At 44.1% G+C, this 16024-nt stretch overlaps 1 protein-coding gene across 13 annotated transcripts in view; it reads right to left on the reverse strand.

The window, feature by feature from the left end:
• Tenm4 (teneurin transmembrane protein 4) overlaps positions 1-16024 on the reverse strand; it is a 753505-nt gene that overhangs the window by 137644 nt on the left and 599837 nt on the right. For all 13 annotated transcript variants that reach the window (XM_071616542.1, XM_071616552.1, XM_071616550.1 and 10 more), the window contains one exon: positions 868-969. In XM_071616542.1, coding sequence (XP_071472643.1) covers positions 868-969 — 102 coding nt within the window. The remainder of the gene's footprint in view (positions 1-867; positions 970-16024) is intronic.

The raw sequence follows: 16024 nt of genomic DNA on the forward strand, positions 1-16024 counted from the left end.
TACTTATTACGGTGCTGCTTTGCCGTTGTCCATTTGCTTGTCTAACTCCCAGGACAGACTGGGAGCTCCCAGGGCTGGGCCTTGTTTCATGTTGTAAACACAGTGACCAGCAAAGGACCAAATCCCAAATGGGTGTGAAGCCAATGGCTGCTGTATGAGTGAAGTGGTGGAAAAACAGCAGAGGAGGCCGTTTCAGCTTCCCAAGGGGAGGACCAAATCCTCAGGACTACAGGCCTCCTTTGGCATTTTCCCTGTTCATTCTTCCAGGACAGAAATGAAGACCAAAAGCACAAGGCAGGTTGTGGGTAGCCTTTAAAACTCTCTCAGTAGTGGTTTTTGTCAGCACCGCATGTGCTTAAATATCAGGCAACAGCAGGGCCGTGTGGAGAGGAGAAGCTTGGCCTCCCAGGTCCTTCCCTGGTGGTCTCAACTAAGATTCTCCCTGCGCTGTCAGAAGGTCTGAACGGAGCCGCTTCCCAGGCTCCCCATCCACAGGCCTGAGAGAAATCACACTCGTGTGAAGAGAAACTTCAAAGATGCTTGGGAAGAGCTGATCACTCCTCTAAAGGGGAAATGAGCTTTGTAAAAGAACCCCCACTGCTACTCTGCCTGCTCCTACAAGGGACACTAAATTCACTGTGGCTGCCCTGTACAGTCCCTCCCTTCCTGACCACTCTCGTAGCCCACAGTGGATAACAATGGTGGACAGGATTCCATTGAAGGGTTTCTGAAGAATGACCCTAGGGAACCTTTCTTGGGCACACCGTGAGGTGTGTCCTGGAGTTCTGCAGTTTGTCTGAGAAGTGGAACCTGAGCTTCCCAAAGGGTCTTGGGAGCAGAAACCAAGAGCCCCACCACAGTGCTCACCTCTGCCACAGTCGGGGCCTAGAAACCCCAGGAAGCAGTGGCAGGTCCCCGAGATGCAGTCACCATTGCCATAGCAGTTGCTGGGGCAGTTGTCCACTGATTCTGGAGGGAGAAAAGAGGAGGTAAATTGAAACCAGATAAGAGCCCAGAAGCATGCCTCAGGTCACCCAAGACCCATGTACTTGAGCAATTTGTGTCCAGTCACCTTATTGAGGTACACCTCAATTCACATTGTGTTCTGAAAAATGTCTCCCTGAACCAAGTTTTTATGAATCAACTTTGACTCAACAAATGCATTAGAAGGTCTTTATCTGAAAGCCATTGGGAGAAAACGGTTTAGCCTGTGAGCGGCGGTCAGTTTGGGAGTGGGGTTCCTGGGTGAGTATGCTTTTCAGTGTTTTATATTATCCCTATGGTAGGCTGATATTCCACTCGTTTATTTTTCCATAAAGCTGCTGGGAATTTGCAAATCTCTTTTTCTTCCTGTGATTTTCCATCTATCCACCCAGATCCCCACCACCCATCACTGTGGCCTTTCAGCTCTCCTCTTGCCCCTTACCCTGCTTTATTCCCCTGGCAACCTGAGTGATCTCCCTGAGATAAACCTAATCCTGCCACTCTCCTGCTTAAAACCCTTCAAAGGTCCCCCACTGGGCCAGATGGAAAAATTTGAGCTTCTTCAAAAGGCACAGACATTTTCCTCCCTATTCTCTTTTGTGTCCCCAGAACCTATCATGCCTACCTTTTGTAGGAATGTTACTTTTCCTAACTCTTCCTAATATCTTTGGCATATACCTCTGTGTGATATACAAAGGAAACACAGAATTAATCGCAGAAAGATTTTAATATAAAATTAGGCAATGTTCTGTAGCTCTAGTTAGTAAACCTATTATTGAGAATCTGCTTATTTGGAACAGCTCATTTCTCAATGAGCTGGATGCAGAACAAAGCAAAGAAGCAACTGTATACAGAACACCTTCTTTGTGCCACATATTTCTACAAATCTGTCTCATTGCACCAAGTCTGACAAGTCCCTATGTATTGTTATTCATATCTTACTTGAAAAATAAAAAAAAAAAACAGCTGAGAGAGATGAAGTGACCTGCTGACAGCCATAGATGCTAAATCACCTAGACAGGATTTGAAATCAGGCTCCTGGACTCCAAGCCTGGTCTCCTTCCCTGATACAAGGCCATCTGGGCCATGAGGGAACTTACTGCACATCAGACACCAGGGGGATGTACAGAGAAGGCACGTGGGACAATGAGGCTGGTCCTGAAGGCAGCAAGGGAACCTCTAGAAGGGTAGATGATTCTAGGACTATCAGAGCTGGAAGGATTCCAAGAGACCATCCACCCCAGTGCTTTTATTTAACAGAGAAAGAAACTGAGACCTGGAGGAAGGGCAGTGACTTCCCTGAGGTCATTGAGTGGTTCAGGAGAGTGGAATTTGAAAGCAGAGGAAAAGGTTGGTCAGGCAGATGGAGCTAAGGATTCAAACTGCTGTCTCTGGTCACAATGATCAGCCACGATGCCAAGACTGAGGCCTTTGTTCAAGGAGATGTTGGTTCATCTGACACAAGTCTGCCTGTAAGAAATGTGCAGCCTAACTAAACAGCCCGGGCAGCAGCATGGGGCAGAGGAAAAGCTCCACCCGGAGGTAAGGAAACCTGGTGTGGGGTCCGTACTTCTAGGGCCATGCTCTGTGACCTAAATTGGCTTCCTTCCACTCTCTGGGCCTCAGCTTTCTCATCTGTAAGATGAAGGTGATGGAAGAGATAATTTCTGTTCTAAAATTCCAAGAGTCCATCATTAATTAAGAGATGACTGTGGAGAAGAGGCATCAAGATTTTAAATGGGGCAGCGCGTTAAGGGCAGGGCAGTGGCAGCTGGAACGGGGGCAAAATCAGCCCCATCCAGCCTCCAAATCAGCCAGAAGAATGGGCTTGAAGGATGGCATGGTGATGGATAGGTGGCAGAGGGGGCATTTATAGCACTGTCACACTTTTAAGAAAGGCCTTTCCCCAAGATCTTCCAGGAGCAATTTGGAAAAGATTTCAAAAGTTCAGAAAAATAGTCCAAATGTGTGGTTCCTTTTATGAGTGGGAAATTTCATTCAATGGAGTGAACAAGAACATGAGATCCAACCCAATTGTGGCCTCATTTCAGGGCGAGTGGTCTGGGTTCTGCCAGTGCGAGGCTTACAGGTAGGGTCCTATGCCTATCTGCTCTCCACCAGCTTTGGCTGAAAGAGTCTATGTTCCTGGATGTTTAAATGGGTAGTGGCTTCTTGTTTTTACAAAACCATTCAGAAGTTTCATTTTGAATAGTGTGTTTTGTTTTCATTTTTTCCCCACAGTACTGGGATTGAACGCAGGGGGGCTTTCCTATTGAACTACATCTCCAGCCCTTTTTAGTTTTAATTTTGAGGCAGGGTCTCATTAAGTTGCTTAGATCCTTGCTAAGTTGCTGAGACTGGCCTGCTTGAATGTCCTTTTTGAAAATAAGAATGTTAGCCGGGTGCAGTGGCACATGTCTATGATCCCAGTGACTCAGGAGGCTGAGGCAAGAGAATTGCAAGTTCAAGGCCAGCCTCAGCAGTTTAGCAAGAACCTAAGCAACTTAGTGAGAACTTGTCTCAAAAAAAAATGCTGAAATGTCACTCAGTGTGGTTAAGTACTCCTGAATTCAATAGTAGGTACAAAAAAAAAAAAAAAAAAATTTGAGTCTGGGGCTATATCACTGGATCTTTCTTGACGAAGATCTTTCTTGATCTTTCATTTCACTTGCTCCTCCCACACATCTCTGATTGGCAACCTCTATTCCTTCTTCCAAATCCAATTCAAATGCCATCTCCTTTGAAAGGTCTTCCTGGCAGCTTAAACAAGCTGAGCTATGCACAGAACTCTTTTTATCACCCCTATTAAGTACCATATAGTTGACTTTGTTGGCTGAACTGCTTGAGGATAGAAACTGGGCTTATTCATTTATGTGTTTACCCTGGTATACTAAAGGTTCTCAGTAAATGTTTATTGCTATCGCTGAAAGAATTCAACTAGATGCTCTTCCAGATCCCTCCCAGATCCAAAATTGTATGGTTCGATCCTTCTCAAACCCAAAGGTATAAAATATGTCTCTTAATAAGATCACTTTAGTTATCAGTTGCATTTTTAACATGATCAACCACAGATAAACGTTACACATGTTCTAGATTCTGATTTATGAAGTCTGCAAGATACAAACCTGCTTGTCATCTGCCTCCAAAGCCTCAGAGTGAAAAAGTGAGGAAATACATTTTCTGAGACTAAGCATAGTGCTGGCTGCTGCATGTGACAGAATGGACACCTGCATGCTACCAAACTCCCCCTGAGTTGTTGGTATCAGAGAAAGCAGAATTTTAGAAGACATAAAAGGTGTGAAATAATTTTCAGATGGCAATAACAAATGGAAGGGAGGCAATTTGGGTAATATTTTCTTTTGATGAAATGTTTAAATACATAGTTTTTCTTCTGTTTGGAGGGATTTCAGCAACTTGAGATCCTTTGGGATCCCATACATAATGAGTCTCCACTGACCAGATATCTCTACGCTTAACTCTAGGGCAGAAGTGACACTCTGGCTTGGGAAAAGTGTGAACTTTACTGGATAAATACTTTGCGTGTTCCCAATTAGTGTGTGGGAGTTTCTACCCCCTGTGCTCACACTCACACAGCAGATGCTTTCAATTAGTGGAAGGTGTACCTTTAGATCTGCTTGGCTCTGAATTAAAAATTCAGCTGCCTATGAGTAACTGATTTTCATAGTTGGGTGTGTGCTATGTTTGGAAAATGGGGGTCATTTTCTTTTCCAGCTTTTGTTTTTCTATCATAGCAGTGGGCCTGTGTAGGAAAATTCATTTTGAATAACGTGTTTTTCCTTCCACCAGTTTTGGGATGCACAGTTTAATGTATCCTTAGTGTACTCTCTGGACACGTGTTGAGCTGGTGAGTTCTATGGATGTGGAACCAAGGGTTGCTGGAAATACAAAGGGCATGTGCAGAAGGAAGAAGGACAATGATGCTCCTTCACGGAGGAGACACGGGAGTCAGGAAACCACACAGGCCTTGGGGAACCACTAGAATGTCCATTTTGTCTGTTCACTACGCTTGATCAGAAATGAATCATTAGCTTGGCTCTGAGAGGGTGAAAGGTGATTAGAGCCGATACTCAAGTCCTCTGGAATCTAGGATTAATGCCTGCGAAATCAGGCTACATTTGTTGTCTTTGGCTTTTCTCTTCTGAAATGCCACACAGGTAAACCCCCTGGAGAAGGACAACTGCTTTGTGGAACTGCTGCACAGAGGTAGTAATATTGGGTGAGGAGAGGTGGCCTTCTTCTCAATCAGCTCGCATGCCATGGGCACACCTCCACCTGCCTCTTGTCTGGTTTGAGCAGCAAAAAACTGTGGTCATGGGAGCTTGATGTTGGACCTCAGCACCAGAGCCAGCAGCAATCAGCTGTGTGAGTGAGGGCAAGTTCCCCTCACCAGCCTCAGGCCTTCCTTCCTGACTTCTCGAAACCTCCTGTATGTCTTATTCCCTCGTGATGTGTCCAAGATAATGGAAGCCTGTGTTTACTACCTACAATTCCTTCCTGTTTCTGTTGTTTTTTCCTTCAATGGTGAGAATGGATGTTAGAAACTCTTTGGGAGCCTTTGGTTGAAGAACCAAGGCCCACCTATTGCCCAACAGTTGTCCACTTACTAAAGCCTCCTCCTGGCTACTCTGCAGGGGGATGGAGGTTAATGCTACAAATGAGATGGAACTTGAACTCCCCGACAGCCAACTGGGTGCCTGAATATTCCCACCTTGACTCCAGCTAGTGAACCTTATACTTTAGGTTACATCTATCACACCCCCTCTGTTCCTAACATACCAGGACTTGGTTTATTATTAGCAACCAAAAGGAAATATGGACACAAACTAGATATCAGAGCTAAGATTTAATTCTACAACTTGAGGTTGAGAGAAGAGCGCAACAGAAACCCTCACGTTCCCTCAAATGGAACTATGAGGATATAATCATGTATTCTAATTTAACCCTTATAATAATTGAAAAGTCTAGGTATCTTGGTTACCATTTTAGTCTCAGAAGGAGACTGAGAGCTGAAGTCACTTTCTCAAAGTCACATAGTTGATAAGGGTGGATCTGGTAAGTGAACTACATCCTACCTGCAGCCAGGTGTGTGCTATATGGCCTGGACTTAAGTTTGAGCTCTGGAGCTAGGCGGTCTCTTGTTGGCTATGCATCTTTGGACAAAGTGTCTATACATGTCACTCTCCTCATCTGTGAAATCACAGCACCCACCTCAGAGAGCTGTTATAAAGAGAAAACAGGGTAATGCTGTGCATGTAAAGAAGTTGGTCCAGGACCTGGAAATTATTCTTCTGGTTTAAAGTAAGGGTCACACATGCCTTCCATTTGTGAACTAAAATAACATACTAACTTGGCCTAATGAATCCAAACAAGGAAATGTAGGTTACTGGGGGTAAACACACATATACACACAAATACACACAAAACACATAGAAACTCCCCATGGTAAAAACAGGAAAGCAAACACACAATGTTCCTAATGTGAAAGGGGCAGGGTGTTTAGACAAATTTTCTCCTGGGGAAAGCACTGTCAAAGTAAATTAAACCTGTTTTCTTCCTGAAGCCCCATCCCAAGCAGACTCATGCCAACATCTAAAAGAACTCTCTTCCCTCCGTCCTCTAGATTGGCACTGGGCAGGTGCCAGGTGCTGGAAAGCTGTTCCATGGCCTGTGAGGTGTCAGTCCCTGTAGGTGCCCCAGCTTTCTCTGCAGATGAAAGGCCTTTAGTCTGAAACCAAGAGGTCATTGCGATGACAAAAAGTTGACAAAGCCCCTGACAGTGTGGGCTTGAAGCCAGTTCTGCACCGGCATTTGAACTGGGAGATCTGTTTTCAATCATACTCAGAAGTCTACCAAGCACTACTAAGAGCAGCTCTCAGGAGGGGTCTAGGAAAAAGATTGTTCCCTTGATTGCATTTGGTCTTGGTTCTTGGTTAATGATTTTTCTGTGGGAAAACGGAATTCCACCAGTAAGACTGAGAGCTCCCTGAAGACAGGCATCCTATCTGGAGAGTCTGGTGAGGGAAAAACACAACCAAGTACTCAGTGGTACTTATTGTATTGGTAACTAAACTCTTATTTCCTTTTCCTGTATTTTTAAATGTTCAATGCTTAAAATGAAGACAATGATAGGAAGTTCATCTTTGCGTTTAACTTTTAGATCATATTTAGGAGTTCAGAAGTTCACATCTGGGAGCCACATTTAAGAGACTGATAAGATAAACTACAGCATGTTCATTGAAGGACAACCAGAAAGATAAGTGAACTTGAAGCCACATTTCAAATAATGAATTCTGGAAGGAATTGGGAATTTTGCTTATTACCAAGGGAGTACGACCTCTGTCTTAAAATATATGAAAGACTATTACATCAAATGAGAATCAGACTTTGTTCTATGACCCTAATAGTTTGACCTAGGTTCAATGAATAAATACTACAGCCCTTGGGAAAGAGACTTAGGTTGAAATAAAAAATAACTTCATCATATTCAGAGCAGAAAGCCACTTCCTATGTTGGGTTGCATTCTACTTGTGTATATATATCTGTCTAAATATTGTAAAATGCTTGAGGGCAGGAAATGTTCAATCCATCTTTGAATCTAGTGCTAAGGGTATTTTCCATGAGCAAAGTATCTAGGAAACTAAATGTTTGTTAGTTGAAGGACTAAATGAATGGAACAGGTGATCTACAAGGTTATGCATTACAAGTCACTGGATATATTCAAGGAGAGGGCACACTAGTGACTGGTGACAATATCTTAGTGGGGATTAAAAATAAAGTGCCTGGCACTTGCAAGCCTGAACTCTTATGAGTCCATGTTATGGTTTGGATATAAGGTATCCCCCCCAAAACTCCTGCATTAACACAGGAGTATTCAGAGGTAAATGATTAGATTATGAGAGTTGTATCTTGATTGGTCTCTCCTAGCTTGAGTGGATTGACTAAGTGATAACTGCAGGCAGGTGAGACATAGCTAGAGGAGGTGGGTCCCTGGGAATGTGCCAAGGTACATCTTCCCTGTGACCCCTCCACCCCTTTTCCCCTCCCTCCCTCTGCTTTTAGACCCTGCCATGAGGTGAGCTGCTTTCCTCTCCATGACTTTCACCCATGATTCTGCCTTACCTTGGGCCTAGAGCAATGAAGTTATCCATCTATGGACTGAGACTTCTGAAACCATGAGCCCTAAATAAACTTTTCCTCTTCTAAGTCATTTCTTTTGAGTATTTAAAATTTTTTTTAATATATATATATATATATATATATATATATATATATATATATATATATTTTTTTTTTTTAGTTTTTGGCGGACACAACATCTTTGTTTGTATGTGGTGCTGAGGATCGAACCTGGGCTGCATGCCAGGCGAGCGCGCTACCGCTTGAGCCCCAGCCCCAGCCCCATCTTTTGAGTATTTTTATCACAGTGGTGTACAGTTGACTAAAACAGTCCCCGAGTCATGGTGTAAAGGAACATACTTGGACTGTGCCTGGAAATTTAGGCTTTCGTCCTATTCCTGCCACCAACTTGTTAGGTGATCTTGGCCAAGTCCCTTCCTGTTACTGACTTTTCTTTTTGCCTACAAAATTTGTTAAAATTTATTCATCAAATATTTACTCAGCATCTACTCTGGCTCAGGAAGCATTTTAGTTGAGTGGATGGCTGAACTCATCTATGAAGTCTAACATCTGTGATCTACGGAATCAAACCAAATTAGTTATACTTTCAAACTATATAAATAGACGAAAAGGCTGAGAAAATAATCATCATGTAAATGGCTCAAGGCAGACGTGGGGGAGAGAAGTCTGCTCATTGGGGCTGAGTCTGTCATCTGCTCTGTACAAAGGGCCTCAAGTGAGTGGCCATGGCGGAAAGCACAGGGATGGGGCTAGAGAGTCTTTGCTCACTGTCTGCCTCTGGCTAAGGGCCCAGCCTTTTCCCGGGGCTGTTGGCAAGAGCTTTCTCAGGTGTCACAGTAGGGCTGTTGGCTCGTTTCTGCTGCCTTTGTCAGAGAGCACGGCACATGCAGTTTCCTGCCTTGCCTCTCAAGCGTATGCTGGAGAGGCCACTGAGACACACACCAAGTAGTGACAAGACTGACAACTGGGCATGCCGGTCAAGAGCAGGGGGCCTTCAAAGGAGAGGTGAATGCTCAGGGTTTGGAGCAGAATTTCTTTCCCTCCATCCTTCACCACAGCTGCATCACAGGAGAATGATCTGTCTACAGTTTCTGCCTGAGCAGCAGGTGGAGGGGGAGCACATGATGCTTAGCCTTCTCACTGTCCACAGCTGATTGGACCAGGATGACACCGGACCCAAGAAGAACCCATTCACAGGCTGAATAGTGCTCTGGGATATGGCCTGGAGTACAGAGGTTACTGGATCAATCAGAGTCCTGCTCTCTAGTATTTGAACTAGAAAATTCCCAGGGACATAGGGGACTAATTGGACAGGAGGAATAACTTCTAACATCCTATACAGCACAGTAAGAGAAGTATGGTCTATAACAATTAATTGTATATTTCAAGATAGTAAGTAGAGAGGATTTTGATATTCCAAACACAATGAAATAATTATTTGGAGTGATGGATATGCTAATCACCTGTTCTGATCATTATACATGTACTGATGTATCACACTGTGCTCTATACATATGTACAATTATGTTAGTAGAAGATTAAAAACACGTTTTAAAAATTGAGAGCATGGCATCTGGTGGCAGGAGTGAAAGCCAAAAGATGAGATGGAAAGAGAGGGGCTGGCAAGGCTGTCATGGCCAGGGAGGAGCCAAAGTTAAGAGGGAGTAGTCTGGAGCGAGGACAGGAAGCCAGCTTGTGTGCTGAGAACTGTGCATGGAGCTGAAGCTCAGGGAGAGGCGGGGATGCTGGGAGCAAGAGGCTGGGAGGCCCAGGAAAGAGGAGAATGAAAGTGGTCCTTGGGGCTGGTGCTTGCCCAGAGGCTTTTCAGGGCCATCTCAGTCTCAAACCATAGTTCTCTTTTTGAAACCAGTTTGCTGTCACACCTGCTTTTCTTTGAGGTCACCCAAGTGTTTTCGCTCCTGGCAATGGAACACATTCATTCACCTTGGCACCTCATCAGTTTCAAAGTACCTGATAGCTTGCAGACTTTGATGACAAGTGACAAGTACAGAACCCGACGTTTTAAAAGCATTTCCATGAAAGAGTTGTATTTGATCCTTACAAATAAAGGATCATATTCTGTGTGTGTGTATATATGTGTGTGTGTGTGTGTGTGTGTGTGTGTGTGTGTGTTGCTGGGGCCTGTGCATGCAAGGCAAGCACTCAGTACCAATTGAGCTATATCCCCAGCCCAAGGATCATATTATTTTATGTAGGATACAAAGATACATTCTTTATATGTAGGGAGAGAAGGATATTATTACCCATTTAGTAGATGAGAACGTGAAGGTATAGAGAACTTGTCTAGGTTCATGTGATTAATAAGTGGCATGGCTGTGTTTAACCTGGATTTCTACTCCTACTGAATCTAGTGACTCTTTCATTATCTCACAACTGTTGAGCCAATTCAAAAATAAAAATATGCTGATCTCACTCTTTTTGCCTCTTAGGCTCTAGCTACCGAGTTAGGACTACATAGAGGATGCTGCTAGGGCCAGCAAATCCCAGCTGGTACCTACTTTGGTTTTGTTAATTGAAATTCTGGTTTTAAAACAGGCCTACTAGCATTAGGAAATCAAAACGCAGCTCTAGCCAGTCACACCTGCATCATACTCAGACAATGATATCTGTTGATTGATTCACACAAGTCTCCATTGACCTTGCAATGCTGAAGCCACTGGGAAGCCCCAAAGCCTGGTCCTTATTTTCAAGGAGTGGAAAGGCTTGAGGCTTTGGTGTTGGGGATGAATTTTAACTCTTCTGAGGGTGAGACTTAGCTAATCACTATATCTGAGGGTCAGCTTATTCCTCAGTGAAATAAGAAATCACTTGCCTAATACCATATATATGCATCTGGTGCATGAAATATGCTTAGGAAATACTGGTTTACTTCTATGTAATTTCAGTGATTTTTCAAACTTTGGCTTGTGCCCAGTCACCTGAAAGCTTGTAAAAAAAAAAAAATCTTGGATTTCTGGACTCTCCTCAAGGTTTTGACTTAATAGGTCTGGGGGAGGTCCCAGGTGATACTGATGCCCCAGCTCTGCATACCACTTTGAGAACCACAGGTGTGGAAGGAAAAAACTGAGACTTTAAACACAGGTCTATAAAAGCAAGCCAGACAGGGCAGAAGGATCTAAACTATGCGCGAATGCAAAAAGAACATGTGGACCATTTCCAAAGAGGAGGGCCTGGTCCTCCAGGAGGTAGCCTGTGAATAGCTCTTAGAGAATAGGTGGCCTTTTGAAATGCAAAGCAGCTCTGGGCAGGATGGAGCTTGAGCAAGAGCCAGATCCAGAATAATCATTTTTGCTGCTCCCACGCAGTGACCTGCTAATCATCATGCCAACTTCATGTCAAGCCTGTCTTTGGGACAAATTACTTAAGAAATCAGTTTTTCAAAAGCTCACTCAGCTGCTGGCTGGAGAGTTCCATCTAATGAGCATCACTTTGTGTTGAATTATTCCACGATGACAATGTATGAACAGAAACAGGCTCTGAGGAGGTGTATGTGTTTGGTAGGTTGGGGAGGGGAACTGCTAATTACTCTCTAATCATTTATCCAGTCTAGTCACCAAGCTCACTACTGCTTACAAATCATACAAAACAACAATAACAAAAATAGCTCCCTTCTTCTCTCTTTCAAGTCAGCATAGTTAGGTCTGAAAATGCACAAAACTGTGTAAAGTTGACCTAGATAGCTACAGGTTAAAAAAATCTCATGTCTGCCTGGACTTTGCTCAGAAAGTGGAAATGGCCAGGCTGTGGTACTTCTAGCCTGGGCTCTTAGTGGACTCTGTCCCTTTCAGCTGTCATCCTGGAATTGAGTTATCTCAGGTCACTGATAAGGTCACTGTTCCTTATCATCTGAAGTGGATATCACAAATGGGAGCCCCAGGGACCTGTGGATTCCTTGTTTTTGAAAAGTTGAATAAGTTGCCAGAATCTTTCGACAAGAAGGTTTCAAAGAAGAAGCTTAATGTTGGCTTTTCTTGAAAAATTGGAAGATCTAGCATAGTGTCAATCTTTCCTCATTTAGGGTAGGCCTGACCCCAAGGTTGGCCACAGACCCCTGCTGCTGCCTGTACGAGGGTCACCTTTCTCTAGAGGCATCTGAGTACACCCCTGGCCTAGAGCAGCGTCCTCCCAGCCTCACTTATTTATGCTGTTGCTCTGTTCACACACCATCTGTCCTATTACTCTCTTAGCACTTTTTTGAATCATTTATTTTTTAAGCAAATTTACTTAAAACAGAAATTCAATATCACCATGAAACAATGACTTGATTGACCTAATTATATCCTTTCCAGTTCACTAGAATAAATATATAAACTTTGGAACAGAGTTTGTCTTTGTATAACCTAACATAATTTTGAGAACAATACTTTAAGAAATACTGGGCAGGAGAAAGCCCACATTTCTGAGGGGTTGAAGGCTCCAGCTTCTCTTTCTATGCTAACTTCTCTGAATTGGGGGTATGGCTCCGTGAGAGAGTGTGAGCAAGCCGGTGTGAGCCCTGGGTTCCACCCTCAACACCAAAAGACCAAACCAAAACCATAAAGGCCTTCCTCATGTCTTCCTTGTTCTGCTGCCCAGTTACACACACTGCTCCCTCCTCAACCCACACACCCTTCTCAGCCTCCCTGATTCAGCTAGTTCAGTAATCTTCCATTCCTATGCCCTTTCCGTTATCGACCTGGCCAAGTCCTATCCCTCCTTCAGGTCCAATGCATGGATTACCTCTTTCACAGAGCTTCCCCAGATGCCTCCCAGCAAGACAGATCTTTCCTCTGATTCCTAAAGCCATTTGACTTCTCTCTCTTACAGACATTGTCTACTAATTTTACTTTACAGTGTAGTTATTTACAATTACTACTATTTCTAGAACCCTCATAGACAGAAAATTCCTCTATAGGAAGGGATCCATTTCTAGTTCTCCCTCTTTTCCATGCCACCCCAGTGACTGGCACGCTGCTGTGTCTAGAGGAGCTGCTCAGGCAGTACTTGTTAAGTAGCAAATGATGAAGGACAATGTGTGGTTGACTCCATGTCCTTTGGTGTATGTTCAACCTCAAATCCTAAGGCTGGGCTCCTTCTGGGGGGCCTGGGAGGCCTGTTAACTTTCTTGTTGATTTTTTTTTTCAAATTTCATTTTTATACATTTTTTCCAGACCTGAAGCTTCATCAACATCTCTCTTCCTCTGGGCCTGTTACATTCAATTAGACATGGTATTGGAGTCTCATCTCCCAAAACAGCACTAACCATATGTTGGGGGATCATATAATAATAAAATTTTGCAGGGCTCCAATTTTTTTCTCTAGCAAGAGCTGCCAAGGTGGCTTCTATGAATTATGTACCTGAATTACTTGTATCAGGATATAACATAATAAACTGATTAGCAAGATGGATAAATTCTCTGGCTCTGGTGGATTTTTCTTTACAATAATTATACCACAGGTTGGTCAGTCACACAATGATTTGAACAATATTTCTTTCTTATTTATCTACTAGGTAACACTCAACATAATAACTTGGGTCTATATCGATGGGCCAGAGGCCAAGTTGGACTTCTGCTCAACACCAAATCCTATTAGAGATCATGGTAATGTGATTATATGTTCAAGTTAAATATTTTATAGCCACTCTAGCCACCTAGACAGATCACTCTCTCAGCTTCTAGGCAGAAACTGCCCAGTGGCAAAAGTGATAGCTACATATCTTGCAAGGAAATGAGAAATAGCCGCTGCTGTGAAAAGTTTATAGAACCTTCTGGCCACTTCTGACTCATTGGTAGCAGCAAGACTTTAAGCCAACATTGTGCTGGGTTATAGTACAAATGTGAACCCTACCTAAAGGAAAAGACTCCCCAGTTCTCGGACCAATGAAAGGCTGGCCTGTTTGTGTGCCAGGGCTGTTTGCTGTCTACCCAGCAAGAAGCTTGAAAGTGGTCTCCTTCTCCCATATTCAGCTCTCTGCAGGCCTGGATGAAGCGACTCATGGGGCCCCTCAAGTTGTAGACCACTTCCAGGTGTGGTCATATGGAGTCCTTCCTCCCTAGCTTGGTCTCTGACCTACCTTCTCAGGGCTGGACCCGTCTCTGGCATGCTTTGACTTCATATAGTTGGCCCTCCCCAATCCATAGTTGAGCATGGACTATGCCATCAGACAGGCCTGGGTTGGTTTCTGGCTCTGACTCTCACTGGCTATGCAAACTTGGGCAGATCATTTAGCATCTCTAAGTTCTGGTTTCCTCACTCATCTATCTTTTGTGGTTGGTGAGGGGTTAAGTGAGATAATGCTAGTGAAACACTTAGTGGGTTTTTCAGTCAATGGTAGGTAAAATGAAACTAATCAAAAGATACCAAAGAAAACCATGTGGATGTGCCAAGTCAGAGGCTGTGCGGTTGACTAGAAAGAGCAGAGGCTGGGGGTCCTGATCCCTCTCAGTCACTTCCTATGTAACCTTGAGCAAGTCTCTGTATAGATCTGTGTCCTTGTCTATAAAGTGAGAGTGACAGTAAAGCACCTGACACCCAGTTGGTATTAGCAGCTGACAGACCGTGGATAGGGGGTCATGGACCCTCCATTATGGTTGTTCCCTGGCTGAGCTTAGCTCATTCCTCCTTCACCAGGGGCTCCCAACAAGCTGTGCACGCAGGTGTGTGCACTTTATGACAACAGAGTGAGAGGGAGCCTGGCTGTCAGCCTGGGGGAAAGCAGCAATTAATGCTCCCATACTGTCTCCATACTGGCTTATATTCCAAGGCACAACTGAGTCCCGTGAAATCATGTTTCTTCTGCTTGTAGGACACACAGCGCCCTGGGATGGGCCACATGGAGGTATTGGGGCTGCTTAATTCTCTCTTCCTTATATTCATACCTCCTACACATGGACAATATCTCATAGACATTACTTCTTTCTGTGAAAGATGAATTTTAAGGGTGTAGCCCACTCCAGAAAACTTCCAATGCCTTTTCTATGGATTCCCTTCTCACTGGCTAGTGCCTGGCTTCTTAACCCTGTCACTGCCACCCTGAATGCATTAGTGGTGCCCATAACAAGGGAGGTTGTGCTGATGACTGAGCCTCTACAGCCAGGGTAGGAGCCTTGGCAGCTAAGAGCAGAGTGGACACAGTGGAGAAGCCCCTGGAGCTGCCCCTGCTCACTGTTCACTTACAAGGCTGTTAAATCACCAATTAAAAAAAAAAAGGGGGTGCTGGGCTGGCTGGTTTCAGGGTTTCTAAAGGATGTAATGGAAAGCAAGGGAAATGGAAGGGCACCCTGCCAGGGAACAACGCCCACCTGCTGAGCTCAGAGGCCCTGGGCTCTGCTCGATAGAGGCAGGATCTCAGCCTGGGGTCGTGGCTGCATGTTAACTTCTGTCATGCTACCTTCCATTCCTCTGACCTTCTGGAGGTTTGGGGAGAGCAACTATAATGAATGATGACTGAATCCAATCCCTCTGCTCCCTCAGACCCTGGGAAAAATCTCAATCTTCACATTCAGCTGCTAGGACAGTAAATAAAGAGAAAGATCTGGGCAGGGGACACTTTCAAAAACCTACTGTGTCAAAGGAGGGCTAGAAGAGTTGGTCTCTTGCTCTTCCCATGTGTACTCCTTTGCTATCTAGTGCACATCCAAGTTTTTAATAAAGCCACGAGGTGGCAATTTTAATAGTCATCACAACACCTTTTATTGAGTCCTTCTAAGTGCTAGGCACAAGCATAAGCACATTAATCTCATATTATCTCACAGCTCATGACCTGGCTATAGTACTATTGTCCTCAATTTTCAGACAAGGAAATGGAAGGCAGAGAAGTGAAATGGCTTGTCTGAGACAGCAGAACCAAAACAAACAACACCTGTTAGACCTTCCAAAC

The sequence above is a fragment of the Marmota flaviventris genome, chromosome 9 (genome assembly GCF_047511675.1).
Source record: "Marmota flaviventris isolate mMarFla1 chromosome 9, mMarFla1.hap1, whole genome shotgun sequence".
Taxonomy (NCBI): Eukaryota; Metazoa; Chordata; class Mammalia; order Rodentia; family Sciuridae; genus Marmota; species Marmota flaviventris.